This window comes from Panthera leo, chromosome F3 (assembly GCF_018350215.1).
Source record: "Panthera leo isolate Ple1 chromosome F3, P.leo_Ple1_pat1.1, whole genome shotgun sequence".
Taxonomy (NCBI): Eukaryota; Metazoa; Chordata; class Mammalia; order Carnivora; family Felidae; genus Panthera; species Panthera leo.
In genome coordinates this window covers 27,479,914-27,499,282 of record NC_056696.1, presented here as the reverse complement: position 1 = coordinate 27,499,282, position 19,369 = coordinate 27,479,914, and the positions used below count along the sequence as shown (strand labels likewise).

At 49.2% G+C, this 19,369-nt stretch overlaps 1 protein-coding gene across 4 annotated transcripts in view; it reads left to right on the top strand.

Annotated features, from left to right (window-relative positions):
• The window catches only part of KIAA1614 (KIAA1614 ortholog), a 41,826-nt gene extending 23,894 nt beyond the window's left edge, over positions 1 to 17,932 (top strand). For 2 of the 4 annotated variants that reach the window (XM_042925530.1, XM_042925533.1), the window contains exons 6-10: positions 501 to 678; positions 2,219 to 2,477; positions 11,416 to 11,543; positions 12,430 to 12,614; positions 16,704 to 17,932. In XM_042925530.1, the coding sequence (XP_042781464.1) occupies positions 501 to 678; positions 2,219 to 2,477; positions 11,416 to 11,543; positions 12,430 to 12,614; positions 16,704 to 16,897 (944 nt within the window). In that variant the 3' untranslated portion in view covers positions 16,898 to 17,932. The remainder of the gene's footprint in view (positions 1 to 500; positions 679 to 2,218; positions 2,478 to 11,415; positions 11,544 to 12,429; positions 12,615 to 16,703) is intronic. The other 2 variants (XM_042925532.1, XM_042925531.1) reach the window with 2 other exon arrangements.
• Positions 17,933 to 19,369: the final 1,437 nt, after the last annotated feature.

The following is a 19,369-nucleotide window of genomic DNA, read 5'->3' as shown; positions in this document are numbered from 1 at the left end:
CTCCAGGCTTCTCTGTGACCTGGGGTAATAATAGAACCTGTCTTCTAGGAACCCATGAAATAGTCTCTGCAGAGGGTTTCATTCATTGCCTGGCACATCAGAAATGCTCCAGAAATGGCACTTGTCACTAAAACTGTTAGACGTCACATCCGGCAAGACTGTGGTTTTCATCCCAGGAATGCAAACTTTCCCTGTTCCCAACTGTCTTGATGCGTTTTCCCGTGTCTCCTGATACGGGAGGGACACGACTTACCACAAACAGCTCCATCGCTGCACAGACATTTCTGAATCATCTGTGTGCCAGGCGCTGTGCCGCGGGTGATGGGTCCCGGCAGTAAACAAGACCCCTCATGCCCGGCCTGCTTTGTGGGTGCCTGACCACTGCCTCCACTGCTCTCCTGGGGCCCCCAACTCTCTCCAGCTTCCTCTGGCTCTCCTGCCTCTGTTGTTGGGCATGTCCCCTCCCCTGACCATGACCTGTGGGGGTGGCTCTATGACAGGGAGGGCTGCGGCTGTTGCAGGAGGACTCCAGGGCTTTCTCGGCTCAGCAGCTGTTGGCATTGTCAGCTCCGTGGGCATCACCCTCTCCCTGGCCTCAGAGGAGTCACAGTCCAGCCAGGAACCAGAGGGAGGCCTGCAGAGGACAGAGTTGGGTTCCAGAGGGCATGTGTCAACCCGGTGAGTAATGGGAGCAAGAGCCCTGGCTTCAGGAGGTGGGGGAGCGGGGGCACTGGGTGGGAAAAGAGACCCCCTCCCCCCGCCGCCGGCATGACTAACCTCACTGCTCCCAAATCCTTAGAGGGTTCCTCAACGTATTCTGGCCATGGCACCGTAACACTTCTCTCCCAGCCATTTTTCAGTCTGAGGTACTTGCTTATTCATTCACCAGGCCTCACACTCCAGGTACTGTGCCGGGCACAGCTGAGCAGTCAGTCCCAACCCTCAGGGTGCTCCCAGGATGAGGCTGTCTGAGAGGGCTTGTTTCTGACTTGGACGCGGAGGAAACAGGCCGGCATCCACCTTTCCGTTCTGTCCTTTAGTGCAGAGGGTCTGAGTCCTGGCCCTGGGGCCCCAGAGCCTCGGTGAGGCAGTGCTCTGGCCAGGCCCTTCTTTTCTGCACTACACGCCATTCCTGGCACCCCCGAGAGCCAGCTCTCCCTCGCCAGCGCTGTGTGCTCCCCAGAACTGCAGACCCCTACCTCCGGTTTCCCGGGACGTCTCCAAGAGGGTGCCTGAGAGACCCTGACGCAACCGCTTCCCAGGTCCTCTTCCCAGCAGACACGCGATCCACGCGGTGATCCCATCCACGTGCCGTCATCTTGGCCACTCCCTCTTCCTTCCCTACCTCCCTGACCCACTGGCATGTCGCCTCCAGCTCCTGCGTCCTCCTTTGTCACCTTCCTCCTGGGTCTGAGCTGCATTACTTCCTTCTGACAACTGTCTGCTCTCTGCCTTCACTCTTGCCTCCACACTTCCATCTGCACGCAGCAGTCAAAAGTTTGAGTATCTTTTTAAAACTGCAGTGAAATAATGTCATTTCTCCTGCTTACAACCCCCAATGATTTTTTTTTCTCCCACTTGGGATAGAATCCCAGCCCCTTTCCTTGGCTTAAGTGCTCAAGGTAATCTGGCACACCTGCCTTACCTCATCCGGTCCCTCTTTCCCCCTTGTTCGCTGTGTCCCAGTGCTGGTGGCCTGGCCCTGTTGTGTTCTGGAACTCTGAGAGCCTCTTCCTGCCCCAGGGCTATGGCATCGCTGTGGCCTCGACCCAGGATTTCTCACCTCCAGCCTCGGCAGGATGGCTCCTTATCATTCAGCTTCCGGCTTAAACACCATCTTCTCAGAAAGACCTTCCCTGGCCACCCTGTCACTCTCTGCTCGACATTTCTCAACAGTCGCTGTGGTTTTTCTCCTTTGTTCACTAGTCTGTTGTCTGTAAGCTCCTGAGAATAAGGGCCTTGTCTGTTTACGACAAGCCCCAGTGCCTAGAAGGCACAGAGGCTCTGAGGGTCTTGTCTGAGCTCTCTTCCCTAAAAGCCACCCTAGCAGAGCATCCTGCACACGCCCTCTCAGCCTCTCTTTCTGCAGCCGCTATCTCGGCCTCCACCAGGCCTGGGTGCTGGCCCAGCCGGGGCCCACGGGGCCCTGAGGTGCTGTCTGCCCTGGCCTCTGCCCCTGCCCTCTGCTGTCCTCTTCATGTCCACCCTTGCATTTCAGAGCATCACCGGGGGTCAGTGCAGGACCCGGCCCACCCTCCGCTACCCCTTCCGACAGGAGCAAGAAAAGCAGCAGCAGCTTGGCCTCTACCCTGGGGCTGAAAAAGCTCTTCTTGGCCCTGGGCCAGGGCACAAGGCCCAAGCTGGGCAAGGCCCGCAGCTACAGCGTCGAGCAGCTGCGGACCCCTGCGCCTGGCCCGGCGTCACACACCAGCACCCCCAAAGTGAAGAGAGCCCCATCGTTACAGTCCCTGCATCTGGTGAGTCTGAAGGGCCCCAGCCAAAAGGTGGGCGACACCAGCTGCCCATGGAATGGAAGGTGACAGGAGGAATGAAGTGCAGAGGAGGCCACCTCAGGGAGCCCAGGTGGAGAAAGGGAGGCTACTGGGCTCCCCACAGCTGATCCATGAGACCTGGCTTCCCCTGGACACCATGGGGTGGGCAGCATCCCACGGTTCTGTTCTTCCAGCCAGCTGCCCCAGCACGGGCTCATCCTAACCTCCTCCTCCTCCTCCTCCTCCTCCTCCTCCCCCCACTTCTCTCCCTCAACTCTGCCCCCTCTGCCAAGACCTAGAGCCTACTGCCCGATCATTTCAGAACCTTCTCCAAGGTCACAGTGACTCTGTTAGTCTAGCACAAATCACTCCACACCCAGACCAACACAACAGCCTCCTGACTGACATCCCTGCCACGTCTGTCCCCACCTGGTTCCATAGGGGTCCTTCTGATGGGCACATCTGGTCATGCTGCCCCCTTGCTGATCATCCGCCTTTGGCCCCTTACCACCCACAGGATAAAGTGCAGATCACCTGACATGGCTGAAGGGCTTCTGTGATCTGCCTTCATCTCTCCTCAGTTGCCTTCTAACACCTGACCCGTTATCTTTGACCTTGCAGTTCTGTAATCAGGCCATACACTCTCTGACTTTGAACCTTCACTTGAAATGTTTCCCCCACCTTCTCTCCCTGCTAACGTCTGCTCATCCATCAACACTTCAGGAATTGCCTCCTCCATGAAGCCACTTCCAATCCTTTCTTGGGCTGAACTAAGGGGCCTCTGCTCTGTGTTCCCATCTCATCCTGTGCTTCCCTCCTTTAGGGAACTTGCCACATAGTATTTTAATTGATTTTTGTCTGTCTCCCCTCACTGGGGTGTGAATTCTTTGAGGGAACACCACTTGATCTTTCTCTTCCTAGGACAGGTTCCCCCGCTGTCCGAAAGTAGAGCATTTTCTGTGAAAACTTCCATAACCCAAAATGGCATACATGGAAGAAGCAATTACCATTAAGTTATATGGAGAATTTTTGAGTACCCCCTGACCCAAAAAATAACCTCTTTCAGGCTTTTCTGATACCCTAGGACACATCTTGCTAATGGATACACAAAATAAATCGAGATGAAGCACAGATGCTCACAGACACTGTTCAAAGCTATTGTGGCTTGATGCTAAGATGCTGAGTGGAGTCCCTGGGGAAGGAGCTTGGTGGGGCCACTTTGGGTGCACTGCCCCATAATGGCTCACTGCAAAACAAATGCTGAATGCTATTTTTGCTTTTCACCTCTTTTTGTAAAAGTGAAAATCCTCCGGATTTCTTTTGGTTAGTCAAAACAGGTACTAATGTAGGTCTTTCATAAAAGCAAACTTTCAAAAAGTGGGGGATGCTCCTTTGCTGAGTACAATGGCTAATATATAAATATATGTAAGACACAGTGAATGAACAGGTGAGTCAGTGAGTGTATGAATGAATGCAGGGCGGCTAGCCGAAGGTCTCTCTCCATGTGCTAGCAGATAAACCAACAGCAAATCAACAATGGTGTGCTAACTCCCAACTAAGTTTCTGAAAACCCTGCTCTGTTCCAGGTGTTTCCAGGTATTCTGTTTGTTCTTTTGTTCCCTGCCCCTGTCCTTTTTGCAGAGCAACGGCAGGTGATTGTGGTTTGGGGCAATGGAGACTTCCATTTTTCAGGCTGCATTGGGGAAGAGAATGCAGGCTGAGTGAAAATGCCATCAGTTTGTCTTGTACTAGGAGCCGTACCTAGTATGCGGTCGGTGCTCACTACGTATTTGCTGGATGAATCAATGGAAGGCTAAGAAACAGAAGCAAAGTGATAGTAAACTGGGCAGAAAAGTCTAGAGTTGACGCCGTGCTCCAGGAATTCACTTTCCTCATGAAGTTAGATTTGTCCCTTGTGTGTCTGAGCCATGGCGTCTGGATGTATCACCATCAGAACTTCGGTCTCTGTAAACCCTCGAGGGAAATGACCGTGCCATTGGTGTGGCAGTGAGGTTATCAGCAATGTAAGCTGCGTGGGCAAAGATAGAAAGGAAGCTGGCCAACAAAGGGTGGGAACAAGTGCAGGGCGGACTGAGCATCACAGAGAACTGTTCAAGGAAGATAAAACAAGTCTCTGTCTCAGAAATATTTGTGATGCATCTCAGGGGTAACTACCTCCTTTAGACTGTCTTTTACTTCCTTAGACTCTGGAGCTGCCAAATGTGGACAGGTGCTGGCTGGATCTGGTGTTCATGTTCATGCCCACCTCCTGGGTGGGCAGTGGCTCCGTTCTGACACCCAACCACACTGATGGCTTCCACGACACCACCCCCCCCCCCACAGCCATGGCTTTTTGACATTTGACCTTGCATCATCTGGAGTGCTGTCCTCTGTCTTCTCCTTGGGGAACTCCTCATCTTTCAGGTCTGAGTTAAGCAGGACTTCTCCCAGGAAGCCTTCCTTAATGCTAATATAAGGCTAGGGCCCCCTCTAAACCTCTTGATAACATCACTTACTGCTTGAGAGTGTGGGTTCCAAATGTGATAAATAATATGCATTGTATTTGTTTAAAAGTCTGCTACTCCCTGCCCACGTCTCCACCACCCCACCCCCACAGTAGCCTCCTCATTGGGTCAGTTTCTAGAACGCAGATCTAATCTTACAACCTTCTGATTAACATCACTCATTGGCTCCTTAGCAGGCCATATAAGGTCCTTCCAGTTCCGGCCTCAGGCTCCAGCCCATCTCCTATCACCTCTGCAGCCCAGCCACCCAAACCATGTTCCAGAACATATGCTTTCTGTCGTCTCTCCATGTCTTTGCACCTGCTGTTTCTTCTGCCTGGAGCACCCTTACCAGTCTTCACCCGGGGAGCTCATGCTTCAAGCCTCACTCAGGCATCAGTTTCTCTAGTGTCCCCAAACTTCCTAAACTGGAGTCTGTCTCTGCTTCCCTGCACATCCATCTTTTAGCCTAGCACTTACATGTATTTAGGGCTGTTAACTCACCTGTGCTCACCCCACCTCCACTGATGGGTGAACTCCTTAAGGTATTTTTGTCTTGTCCACCTTTTAATGTAGAATATTTTAAGGTGCATACTTACATTTTTTAAAAAATTCCAGTATAGTTAACATACAGTGTTAAATTAGATTCAGGTATAGAATACAGTGATTCAACAATTCTGTTTAATACCCAGTGCTCATCAGGATATGTGTACATGATATGTGTACTCTTAACCTCCTTCACCTATTTCAACCATCCCCCTACACACCTCCCCTCTGGTAACCACCTGTTTGCTCTCTATAGTTAAGAGTCTGTTTTTTGGTTTGTCTCTTTTTCTCTTTGTCTATGTGTTTTGTTTCTTAAATTCCACATATGATTGAAATCATGTGGTATTTATCTTTCTCTGACTGACTTATTTTGTTTGGCATAATACTCTGTAGATCTATCCATGTTGTTGCAAATGGCAAGATTGCATTCATTTTAATGGCTGAGTAATATTCCATTATATATATAACCATTTATCTAAGTATCTATCTATATTTATATTTATCCATTCATCTATCAGTGGACACTGGGACTACTTCCATAATTTGGCTATTGTAAATAATGCTACAGTAAAATAGGGGTGCATGTATCTGTTAGGATTAGTGTTTTCATTTTCTTTGGGTAAAAACCCAGTAGTGGAATTGCTTTTCTATTCTTCCTTCATTCCTTCCTATTCTATTTTCTATTCTTTTCTGTTCTTCCTTTTCTATTTTTTTGGATTACTTTGAGAAAAATAGTATTACTTCTTCTTTAAATGTTTGCTAGAGGGGCGTCTGAGTGGCTCAATTGGTTAAGCATTCAACCCTTGATTTTGGTTCAGGTCATGATCTCATGGTTTGTGAGCTCGATCCCCACATCAGGTTCCATGCTGACAGTATGGAGCCTGCTTGGGATTCTCTCTTTCTCTCTCTATCTCTTTCAAAAAAATAAATACACCTAAAAAGTAAAAAATAAATAAATGTTTGGTAGAATTCACCTGTAAAGCTGTCTGGCCCTGTACTTTTATTTGGAGTTTTTTGATTACTGATTCAACTTAATTGCTGGCATTCAGTCTGTTCTAGTTTTCTATTTCTTCCTGATTTGGCTTTGGGAGGTTATATGTTTTAGGAATTTATCTGTTTCTTCTAGGTTGTCCAGTTTGTTTCATAATATTCCCTTATAATCCTTTGTATTTCTGTGGTGTCATTTGTTATATCTCGTCTTTCATTTCTGATTTTGTTTATTTGAATCCTCTCCTCTCCCCCTCTTTTTTTTAAATTTTTTTAATGAGTTTGGCTAAAGGTTTATTGGTTTTGTTGATCTTTTCAAAGAACCAGCTCCTGGTTTTATCGATCAGCCAATAAGGTTTTTTTTTTAGTTTCTATTTTGTTTGTGCTCTAATATTTATTATATCCTTATATATTATATCTAATACTTATTATATCCTTCCTTTTGCTTGTTTTGAGTTTTGTTTGTTGCTCTTTTTCTAGTTCCTTTAGTTGTAAGGTTAAGTTGTTTATTTGAGATTTTTCTTGCTTCTTGAGGTAAGCCTGTGTTGCTGTAAACTTCCCTCTTAGAACAGCATTTGCTGCATCCCGATGATTTGGACCATTGTGTTTTCATTTTTATTTCTCTCCATGTATTTTTTAATTTCTTCGTTGATTTCTTGGTTGACCCATTCATTTTTTCTTAGTTGCAAGTTATTTAACCTCCATGTATTTGTGTTCTTTCCAGATTTTTTTCTTGTGGTTGATTTCTAGTTTCAACTAGAAACTAGAAAAGATAAGAAAAGTGGTCAGAAAAGATACATGGTATGACTTCGATCTTTTTGAATTTGTTGAGACTTGTTTTGTGGCCTAATATGTGATCTGTTCTGTAGAATGTTCCATGTGCATTTGAAAAGAATGTGTATTTAGATGGAATACTCTGAATATATCTGTTAAGTCTGTTTGGTCCAGTGAGTCATTAAAAGCCACTGTGTCTTTGTTGATTTTCTGGTTGGACAGTCTATCCATTGATATTAGTGGGGTGTTAAAGTCCCCTACTATTATTGTATTACTATCGATTACTTCCTTTATATTTGTTATTAATTGCTTTAAGAATTTGGGTGCTTCCATGTTGGCTACATTAATACTTACAATTGTTATATCTTCTTGTTGGATTGTCCCCTTAATGGTGATATGGTGTCCTTCTTTGTCTCTTGTTACAGTCTTTGTTTTAATGTCTATTTTGTCTGATGTAAGTATTTCTACCCTGACTTTCTTTTCACATCCTTTTGCATGATAAATACTTCTCCATCCCCTCACGTTCAATCTTCAGGTGTCTTTAGGTCTAAAATGAGTCTCTTGTAGGCAGCAGGTCTTGCTTTTTTATCCATTCCATCACCCTATGTCTTTTAACTGGAGAGTTTAGTCCACTTACATTCAAAGTAATTATTGACACATATGTACCATTTTGTTACTTCTTTTGGGGTTGTTTTTGTAGTTCTTCTCTATTCATTTCTTATGTTGCTTTTCTCTCATGGTTTGCTGGCATTCTTTAGTCATATACTTGGATTCCTTTCTCTTTATTTTTTGTGTATGTGTTACTGGTTTTGATTTGTGGTTACTGTTAGGTTTGTATATAACATCTTCTGCATATAGCAGTCCATATTAAGTTGATGGTCACTTCAGTTTGAACCCATTCTTTACTCCTCTCCCCCACTCCATGTTTTAAGTATATGGTGTCATACTTTTCAGCTTTTTCTTTTGTGAATATCTTGACTGATTTTTTTATAGATACACTTAATTTTACCGCCTTTGTGCTTCATAGTTTTCTTACTCCTACTTATAGTTCTTCCTTTCAACTCAAAAAACTTCCCTTCAACATTTCTTATAGGACTGATTTAGTGGTCATGAACTCCTTTATCTTTTGTTTCTCTGGGAAACTCTCTATCTCTCCTATTTTGAATGATAGTCTTGCTGTTTAGAGTATTCCTGGCTGCAGATTTTTCTTTCCAGCATTTTGAATATATCACGCCACTCCTTTCTGGCCTACAAAGTTTCTACTAAAAACCAGCTGATAGCCATATAGGGTTTCTTTTGTATGTAACTGTTTTCTCTTTACTGCTTTTAAAATTCTCTTTATCACTACTTTTTACCTTTTTAATTACTAAGTGTCTTGGTGTGGACTTCAACATTTCATTGGGTTGATTTTGTTGAGGGTTCTTGTGCTTCCTGGCTCTGGATTTCTGTTTCCTTCCCCAGATTTGGGAAGTTTTGTGCCCCTTCTCCCTCTCTTCTCCTTTTGGGATCGCTATAATGAAAATGTTATTATACTTGATTGTGTCGCTGAGTTTTCTAAGTCTGTTTTCATTTTTTTTTTAATTTTTTTTCTCTCTGCTGTTCAGCTTGATTGCTTTCTATTACTCTGTCCTCCAGGTCAGCGATCCATTATTCTGCTTCCTCTAGTCTACTATTTATTCCTTCTAGTGTGTTTTTAATTTCAGTTATTGAGCTTTTCATCTCTGATTGGTTCTTTTTTATATTTTCTATCTCTTTGTTAAGGGTCTGAGGTCCTCCACTCTGTTCTCAAGTCCATTGAGTATGTTTATGACCATTATTTTAGATTCTTTATCAGGCATATTACTTATCTCCATTTTGTTTAGCTCTCTTGCTGTGATTTTGTACTGTTCTTTCACTTGGGACATATTTCTCTGTCTCCTCATTTTGTCTAATTCTCTGTGTCTTTTTCTGTGTGTTAGGAAAGTCAGCTATGTCTCCTGCTCTTGAAAGTAGTGGCCTCGGGGTGCCCGGGTCATTCAGTTGGTTAAGCATCTGACTTCAGCTCAGGTCATGATCTCACAGTTTGTGAGTTTGAGCCCCATGTCGGGCTCTGTACTGACAGCTCAGAGCCTGGAGCCTGCTTCAGATTCTGTGTCTCCCTCTCTCTCTGCTCCTCCCCCACTCATGCTCTGTCTCTCTCTCCTTTGAAAATAAATAAACATTAAAAATTTTTTGAAAAGAAAGTAGTGGCCTTATGAAGAAGAGGTCTTGTAATGCACTGTAGTGTAGTATCCCCTGTTCCCCAGAACCTGGTGCTTTGGGGGTGTCTCTTATGTGTGTTGCATTTACCCTTCTGTTGTGGCTGAGCTGTTTTGCCTTTAGTCCAGTTGTCTGCAATGACTGTCTTTACCTGTTGTGGGCAGTGTTTGGCCCCTGTGGTATTAGTGGCCACTCCTGGCCTGCCTTAGGCTTGAGCTAAGTCAGAGTAGGCATTTGCCAGAGATGCAGTAGCACTGAACTACAAGGCTCTTTCTCTGCATTGTCCTCTGAGAAGCTTTTGTTAGTGGGTGGGGCCTATGTCAGACCAGATTGTGGTGCTAGGGCCACACACTGTTGTGTGTGGTTGTTTTCCCCTCCCTTCAGGGTAGGAGTCACTGTCAGGGCTTCTTTACACACTGCCAGACTTGTGGCGCCACTTTTGGATGCACTCCGACCGAGGCTTATTGGAGGGGGTCAGGGCCACAGGAGAATGAGGGGGTGGGCAGTGCTGTTAGCAAGTTAGGTGGAGAGTGTCAGCACTGTGCTGGTTCCCCCAGCTGTCTGTGTATCTAGGCTGTGGGGCAGGGGAGGGAAATGGTTCCTATCAACTTTTTTGTTCCTAGAGAATTCTCCCAGAGATCCCTGCCCTTCTAGCACAGGCTCTGAGATTAGTAAACAAATCTCCCTCCCATATACCCCAGGCATTTTTCAAATTGCTGCTTCTCTATGCTGTACCTCAGTGGGGCTGTTTGTTGTGCTGTCTCTTTAAGGGTGGGGATTCAGTTTCCCATCATCTTCCCAAGTCTCCCAGATCCAAGCCCACTGATTTTTCCAGGTGTTAGGCCTCGCTGATTTTAAGAACTGGCAAAATTAGGGGCGCCTGGGTGGCTCGGTCAGTTGAGCGTCCGACTTCGGCTCAGGTCATGATCTTGCGGTTTGTGAGTTTGAGCCCTACGGCGGGCTCTGTGCTGACAGCTCAGAGCCTGAAGCTGCTTCGGATTCTGTGTCTTCCTCCCTCTCTTTCCCTCCCCTGCTCATGCTCATGCTCATGCTCTGTCTCTCTCTCTCTCTCTCTCAAAAATAAATAAACATTAAAAAAAATTTAAAAAAAAACTGGCAAAATTAGGCCCATCTGGTTTTCAAAGCCAAATGTTATGGGGATTCATCTTCCCTGTGCAGGTTCCTCATGCCTGATGTACCTGATGTGAGGATCTGGTCCCCTTGTCTCTCTGCACCCAGCCTCCCTCCCTCCTTGGGACAGTCCTGTAGATCCATTTAGCTGCCACAGAAATCTCTACCCCTCCTACCCTCTTGGACATGGACTCTTCTCTACATTTAGCTGTGGAGAGTCTGTTCTACCAGTCTTTGGGTTGTTTTCTGGTTATCTAATATGGTGTTATATAACTATATCCATGGGACTAGGTGAGTTTAGGATCTTTGAACTCTGCCATTTTCCCTGGAAGTCCTTAGATAAACATTTTTAATGTGAATAACCATAAAAGGGATACTAAACAATCACAAAATATTTAATATTTTAATTCTAAAATCATATTTATTATTCTGTAGTTAATTTGCTTTCACTTTTTTCTTAGAGAAAATTAGATTTTCGTAATCAATGAAATTATTAGTATTCTAATAGTACTAAGTTATTTCAGCCAAAGAAAATTGAACCTGCAGATCACCTGTATGGGTCCATCTTCTTAAGTAAATCATGGTGATTCCTGATGGACACTTGGAAGTAGTGACAAAAACTTGTATCATTACTCTCTTTAAAAACCCTCAGTTTCATGGATGGGGTAAGGTTTCTGTCAACTCCCGCATCCCCGCCCTCTCCATGGCTTTTCTCACCTGCAATATTGGACCTTTACCACCAGGTGTCACCGTCTCACCATCATCGGAAAGCTGTCTCCTTTCAGAACCTCCATTCTCTGCTGAGTGGCAAGGGGGACAGGTCCAGCCTCTACGTGGTAGGAGAGCCAGGGGACCACAGTGCAGATGTCCGGTAAGAGTGGGCAACTGGTGTAGGAGTAAACTCAGAGCATGGGCAGTGGAGCTATGGGCTTAACTCCTTCCTGCCTCGGGAGCCAGAGGAGTCTTGGAACCCACACCTCAATGCCTTGCCCTATGCAACTGGGCTCTGAGAAGGTGTGGGGTTGGTGGAATGGGTAGAGTTGGAAGGTTCGATTCCTCTATCCCTCTGCTGTCTAACAACATCCTGAGATCAGAGAGCTTCCTTAGCCCAGTTACAGATCAGGTTAGAGGGGCGCCTGGGTGGCTCAGTCGGTTAAGCGGCTGACTTCGGCTCAGGTCACGATCTCGCGGTCCATGAGTTCGAGCCCCGCGTCGGGCTCTGTGCTGACAGCTCAGAGCCTGGAGCCTGTTTCAGATTCTGTGTCTCCCTCTCTCTGACCCTCCCCCGTTCATGCTCTGTCTCTCTCTGTCTCAAAAATAAATAAATGTTAAAAAAAATTAAAAAAAAAAAAAAAAAAAAAGATCAGGTTAGAGATCCAGAGACGGGGCCCCCAAAGAAGCACCTGACCTGGGACCCTGCCTAGAGAAGTCCCACCCACTGATGAGATCTTCTAGCTGCTCTTACCCGGGGCCCCATGGAGGGTCTTCAGGTGGCCTGTTCACCCCTGGAATTTTTATATAACATTATAGCTTTGTTAGATTCTCAGAGAGGTCTCTGCACCCACAAAGATTTGAAATCACGTGTCCAGGCGGGGGTAGCAGGGGGCACCGCTGTGACAACCCTCCAGTCTTGATCCTAGCAGGTTGTTTTTGCTGGTTGAGGCCAGTCAAGAGGCATCTGTCACCTTTAAGGTGGGGAATGGTGGGGTCCCAGTGCCCAGCCCTCCTTGCACTCACTGTCTCTGGTCCCCTGGCAGGCCAGCCAAGGCCCCACCCCAGCGTGCCCTCAGCGTGGAGGATGTGAGCGCCCCCAGCCAGGCGCGCACAGTGGGTCGTGTGGTGGAGGTGTTCCCAGATGGCACAACCCAGCTGCAGCTACAACGCTCCCCGGAGGGCACTTTTGGCTTCTGTGTGGCCTCTGGGAATGGGCGCCGGGACTCAGGTAAGCCCCCCGCCCCCTTCTGGGCTCCACATCCCTGGGGCCTTAGTAAACCACAGCAATGCCTTTTGGCCGTGATCATTTCCAGTCTGTGGCTGAGAAGTGGAGCTCTCAATGCAGACAGCCTCTTAGCAAAAGGACTGGAATTCTCCCTTCAGGCACTCTTCTGGAAGGGTCTGGTGTGGGGCTGCTGGAGGGGGCAGAGATAGCAAGCCTGACTCCAGTGCCCCTCTGCTCTCTGCTGACGTCTTGAAATCAGAATCTTGAAGGCCATCTTTTTGTTGTAGTGCCCAAGGGAGACTGTGCCTGCTGGTTCCCGGCGATCCCTTTGATGTGACTGATGTGTTTAATGGTTCCCTTCCTCCAGCTGCTGAGTATGTCTGGGCATGTGGAATGTGCCTGCCTGTCTGTGCGTCCAGGTCCCTCCCTCGGCGCTGGCTCCAAAGGGTGATGTTCACAGGGATCCTGCCCTGGCTGCACTCTGCTGAGGAGGGTTTAGTCCTGTGCTTTGATCTCCTAGGTCAAAGTCATTTAACCTGGGAAAAATCTGCTCACTGCCAGATATGCAGACCACAGCAAGTTCTGACATCTGATCCGTCATTCATTGTTTCAACACGTTTATACTGAGCACCTACTAGGTGTTTTAGATGCTGGGTATCTGGCAGTAAACAGAACAGACAGAACTCCTGTCCTTAGGAGTCCACATTCCAGTGAGGGAGATAGACTATATCTACAAAAACGTTTGCATTTGTATACATTTTGCATTATATGTGCCAGAGAGCCGAAAGTACTGAGACACAAACCCAAACAAAGCAGGGTAAGGGCCCGAGAGTGGGGGGATGGGAGTGCCCGTGGGAGCAGGGGCGACAGCTTTTCTGTGCAGAGGACACAACAGCACTTACAGGAGTGAAGGAGCAGCAGTATGGTGTCTGGAGAAAGAGCATTCCAGGCAGAGGGAAGGGGCTCGAAGAGGCCCAGAGGGTGGGAATGAACTTGGCTGTCAGAAGACCTGCAAGGAGGTGGATCTGGACAGAGTGGCAAGAGGAAGAGACAGCACTGAGCCCAGAAGGGCTTTGGCTTTCCCGCCAAGTGAGCTGGGAGCCACCAGGGGCTTGGAGCAGGGACCATGGTGCCCGGATTTGTGCTTGTAACACTGTCGCTGACCAGCTGCTGGACTGTGAATGGACGTTAGTGGGTTAAAGGTGGACCAGGGAGACCGGTTTTAAAGTTGTTTCAGTGGAAAAACTTGACAGTGGCAACTTGGGCTGGAGGGGGGGCAGCGGAAATGGTGAGAAGTGGTTGTATTCTGGTTGACTTGAAGGCAGTTTGACTCAGTTTGCTGATGGATTTTCTATGAGCGTGAGAGGAAGAAAATGAGTTTCTCCCCACTCTAGACCTTAGGAGGGTACAATGACCTCACAGGGAGATGGCATTCGTGAACCTATACTGATCATCATCAGCAGACTGTTAGCTACTCCATCTTTTCCCTCAGCTTCCTCCCTCCTCAGGTGAGAGGCGGTCGGCCTCCCAGAGGGGAGGTACGGAGGCATAGAGTTAGACAACACGGCATGGCTCGTACTCCAGAGCCTCTGCTGGCTGTGTGACCTTAAGCAGGTTACTTAACCCCTCTGAACCTCAGTTCTCTAATCTGTAAAATGAAAATAATAAAACCTACCTGGAAGGGTCCTAAGGAGCATCCAGTGATGTGCATAGGAAAATGCCCAGCTCTTTTCTCCCCTTCCCTCTTCAGAAAGAGAACTTGTATTTGGGGAGCAGAACTCCAACAGGGACCACCGTGATCTGTACCGCCTGTCCGTGTGAGGTCACACACAACCAGACATGGTGCTATGCGCCTCATGCTCCCCAAAAGTCCCGTTAGGCCCCTTTGCAGACAGTGGGAGCCCCTCCCCCACCTGTCATGGAGTTGATGTCGGATGGGCAGGGGTCTGTAATGACCAAGGGCTCCTTGGGCTCCACCCTGGCCTGCCCCCCACGGCACCCCTCCCCTGGGTTGGTACGACCTCTCCCCTGCCCTGCTCCTGCTGCAGATGGCCATCAGATATAACACAGAGATCCGCAGGCACCCGGAGCATGACTGGTCCTGGGGCCTCCTTGCCACAGACTGGCCTCCAACAGCCACGGCTCCACTTCTGCTGGGCCTCAGGCGGGCCGTGAGCTGGGGCTGGTCTGCATTCCCCGCTAAAACGTCAGGATGCTGGGGTTCACTTGCTGGCTGTCACATCTGATTGTATACAAGCATTTGAGAACAGCAGGCTTTGTCTTCTGCTTCTGAGTACCATAGAGACCATACATGCTTAACAAAGGCCATTTCCAGCAGGCAATAAATACCTACAACAGCGGTCTCTCCGTCACATTTTTGTCATGACTTTCCATTGTGAAGCCTACCTCAGAGACTCCTCGAGAACGCTGGCACGATGTGTCTGTCTGGTCCAGCTCTGGCCGCTACATGCTTCTGGGGTTTCTCATCACTCTGCACCCGCCTGTCTGCTGTAGGGCAGCCATTTCTGTAGGCAGCACACTGCCTCCCCCACGCTACCAGCACACTGACGAGGCAGGCAAGCGGGTAGAGCCCCCAGACAGAAGAGGTGGAAGATGGGGCTGGGAGAAAAGCTTCACGCAGCGGATGGCAGGCAGGCGGGCGGGCAGGGAGGCAACCCTGCGGCAAAGGCACCGATCGGCCAAGAAGCACCTAGAGGGAGTTCCACGACTCAGCCCCGGGAGAGGGAATGTGTCAGAAGATTGGTTTTGCTAAACTCAGAGTTAGCCTTCAGGTGCTTTAAAGGAGATGGTGGTGCTTCCAGACTCCCATTTCAGTGGGCAGCTTTGGACAGCTTGCTTTCTGTTGGGGCCAGAAGCTGGGCTGAGCAAAGCTCCTATGGGGCTGTGGGGAGCAGAGGGAGGACCTCCCCTGGCCCGAGTGTGTTAAATGCCTTCAGGCCAGAGTTGGAAGAACCGGGTGAGGTGCCCTATGCGGCCCTTTCTAGGGACGCTGATTCCAGGAAGAGGAGTAGAGAGCAGCGTGCAGGCCAGGGCAGCCCGGGCTGGGCAGCAGTGAGGGTGTCTCTGGTGGGGCTGAGCTGCCCACTGAGTTCCACAGGTGATGTCTGCTGCACACAGTCCGCACCCCAGGCTTGTGCTCAGATACCTGCGTGCACTCAGCCTGTGAGGCGGGGTGGTGGCCAGCTTTCCCTGAAAGACCCTTTAATCTCTAAGTCCAAGGGGAGTTTGGAAGGTTTTCGGCAGAAGTTGAGGTGAGAAGGGTCCCTCAGCAGGACTCCCTGCACTGTGTAGCCAGGAGAGGCAAGGGGAACTCAGCCTCGCCAGCCCTAAGCCTCCACAGGGCCTGCTCCACTGACGTGGGTTCGCCAAGTCGGATCCAGGGAAAGGGGAAGAAGCAGGCTCTCTCCAGCTCGCTCTGCACCTAAGAGACCCAGGGGATGTGGTCATACTGGCCAGCAGGGCCTTCTTAGGGCCAGTGTGGGGGACAGGATGTGTGTGAATAAAGGTCAAGTGAGCCTCCGCATCCGAGGAAGATTGAAGCTAGTGCTAGTCCTAGACAATAATAGGAAGCAAACCAGATTTGCATTTGACCTCAGCCACGTTCATTACTCCAGTGAGCCTTCCCACCACTCCAGCTACTTGAAGACAGCAACTTGATCGTATTTATGAATCCTACCTAGCACAGTACCAGGCACATAGTAGGTCTTTTTCTTAATTTTCGAACATCAGTTTCCTCCTTATTCTACAATCAAAGCTCATCCCAGAAAAAGATAAGGTTAGTTCATTCACACTGGGGTATACACAAATAATAACAGTTTAAAGGGCATTTTAAAAGAGGAGACAGAAAAATGAAATTATACCATGAGGGCAGGCACACTGTATCTATGTAGAAAGCCTTGTGGTTATGAGGTAGAATAACGAGGGTGTGTGTGTATGTGTGTGCATGGAGAAGTGCCCTGTGTGAGCACCTGCTTCCCCACCCCACGCTAACCAGCACCCACCTGGTCAGCGTTCCACAGAGCTGCGTGTCCTTGGATTTCACCTGTTAAATTGTTCTGTTTTCCTTTACAGGGTTCTACGTGCAGGAGATAGCTGATTCGAGCATGGCCAAGCTGTACTCAGGGCTGCTGGGGGTAGGGGATGAGATCCTCGAGGTAAATGGGGCCAAAGTTGCAGGGCTGGGCTTGGCTCATATCAAGGAGCTCCTGGCCCACGCAGACAGCTTGTCAATCCGTGTGCTGAGGCAGAGGCCCGTCCCTCGGTGACCCAGCGGTGCTCCCGCCCCGCACAGTCACTCCCACAGAGGCCCTGAACTGGCCTAGGAGGAATGGAAATGCACTGCACAAAGCTGCTTTGTGGACCAAAGACAGATGACCGTGGCATGTAACCCCTGTGGCAGGGCGTCCGTGATTGACCACCATACGTGAGGGCAGGAGCCTGCTTGTGTGTTTTAAGGATGTTAATTTACGTGGAACTGGGGAAAAAAGACCTGGATCTCCTTCAGTGCAAGAAGTGGGGTCAGCCTCTTTCCTTACCTTTGTTGGCAAGAGGAGAGAGAGGCGGCAGGTACTGGGGTTGGCTCCTGACCACCTCTTCACCCCCAAGTCCTGTCCCACTCTCTGTCAAGGGCTCCCCCAGCCTTCCACACTCCAGAACCAAAGAAAGTTCTTGGCCATATTGGCCTTGAGCCTGCCTTTAAAGTCTCATTCCTTCCACATCCCATTGAACACCTTTGTTCTTTTTCTGGAAATGGGCAAAGTGTCCTGGAGTGACAGCCTTACAGCCCTTGGCCATATATTCCAAGCCAAACATTGGAACATGTGGTCTGGTGTGAGAACATCTGGGAGATGTTATCTGGTAGCCAGAATATTAAGAGTTTCTGGGAAATTTTTGTGATATATAAAGTTGAAGGGAAAAAAAAACCAGACGAATTTCCAGGAAGAGCAGCCATGGCCAGTAGGACTGGCCAGCCCCGCCCCCACCAGCCTGCCCTCTGCCTCTGCCCAAGGCAACACTGGAGCTGGCGGTGAGGGCCTGTCTTCCTTCTCCTGTAGAGTGTGGGCACGGCTGTGGCTGGTCCCAGGCTGTCCCCAGCCACAAGCTCTCTGCCCAGACTCCCCGGTGGCAGCTGTGGGTGGGTCAGCAGGAAGTGCAATGACAGGGTACAGGCAGGGGGATGGGCTGTCTCACCAGGTTGCTTCCCTGCTCTAGGCCCAAAGGGTTGGGACTCTCTGGGAATGGATGGCCGTGTGTCAGTCTTAAATTATTAAAAAGCAAAGCTGAAGGTTCTCTCACTCCAAGTCGCTAAATTCTGGGCTGGATGTTCACTTGACCTTGAGTGGCCAAGAGCAGGGGCCTGAATTGGGGGCAGAGGGAGGGAGGACACAGGGACAGAAGTGAACTGTATTGAGCATGCCAGAGGGAAGGCTAGGGTAGTCCCCCAGGGTTGGGGTGACAGCCAGGGTGGATGCAGAAGCCTCCAGGGACAGTCCTCTGGCTGAGAGAGGAGCCTGGGGCAAGGTGCATTTATGAACAGGGGAAAGAGTGGAGCTAGGGGCCTCCGGTGGGTGATGCTGGGGTGAGGGGTGCAGTGAGCAGTTCAGTACTGTTTTAGAACTTGATAAAACACACAGCCTTAGTTAAAATGAGTGTTCATAGCAGCTTTCACTGGGCAAGGTCACTGAAGGGTACATGTGGCCTGAGGGAAAGGTGATGGGGGGAGGGGACTGGCAATCCTGTGGAATGTATAGTGAATGTTCTCCTGGGTCCAGGCCTTACCTGCAGGAGCCAGTTAAAACTCCCTCTTTACTGCCCCCTGGAGGCTAGGGGGTGAAGGGTGCTCCCAGAGCACCAGAGTGCTGCAGGATGGGGAGACTGAGCCACCTGGGATGGGGAATGAGGAGGGGTGGCTCCAGCAGGGGAGCAGAGGGGCCAGTGGAACAAGTGTTTGAGCCTTCAGGGTGTGAAGAGGGTGCTGGAACATCTCAGAGACCAACCTGGGGCTCCCAAAGCTTGGAAATGGCCCCATGGCAGGACAGGAAGTAGTCATGGGGAAAACACTGGCAGCTCCTGTACCCCCAATTCCTGGCCTTGAGCTCATGAAACTTGGGAAATTTCATATTGAAAAAAACTTATGGGAGCAAAGGCACCTCTGTTTTCTCTGTATGGTGAGGACAACGTGCCTTTCCAGCTCCAGCCGGGAAGGAAGGGAAAGTAGGGGGCTCTGGCCAGGACAGGACTGGGAAAGGTCTCTAAGCAATACTGGGCATCTGCTTTTGTTACCTCCCAGGGCCAGGGCCAGGCTCTTGACACATCTTATTTAGTCCTTAAAAACAGACCTGCCATTTATGCCCTGTGTATCATCTGCCTTTACACAGATGGAGAGCTGAGTTGAGCAACAGTGACAGGACATTCAGACCTGGCCTCTCTGACTCAAGGCCACTCTTCCAGCTGTGACATCTCCCACCTCCCCCCCCCCCCCCCCGAAAAAGGCTTGACAGAGGGGAGTAGACACTCTGGACTGTGTGAACTAGACCTGCACTTCTTCCTGAATAACATGAGGCCAGGGGCCCTGACTCGTGTAGGTGGGTGGGGACTTTGGTTCCTCCAGACACCTGCCTGACGTCCCCATCTGCTCTGTCTGGGGAGCTGCTAACCAGGTCAGCCCTGTGTCACCCACAGGACTGTCAGAAAGCGCCTGCTTAGAACCTAGTGGAGTAACTAGGAGCCAGGCCCTT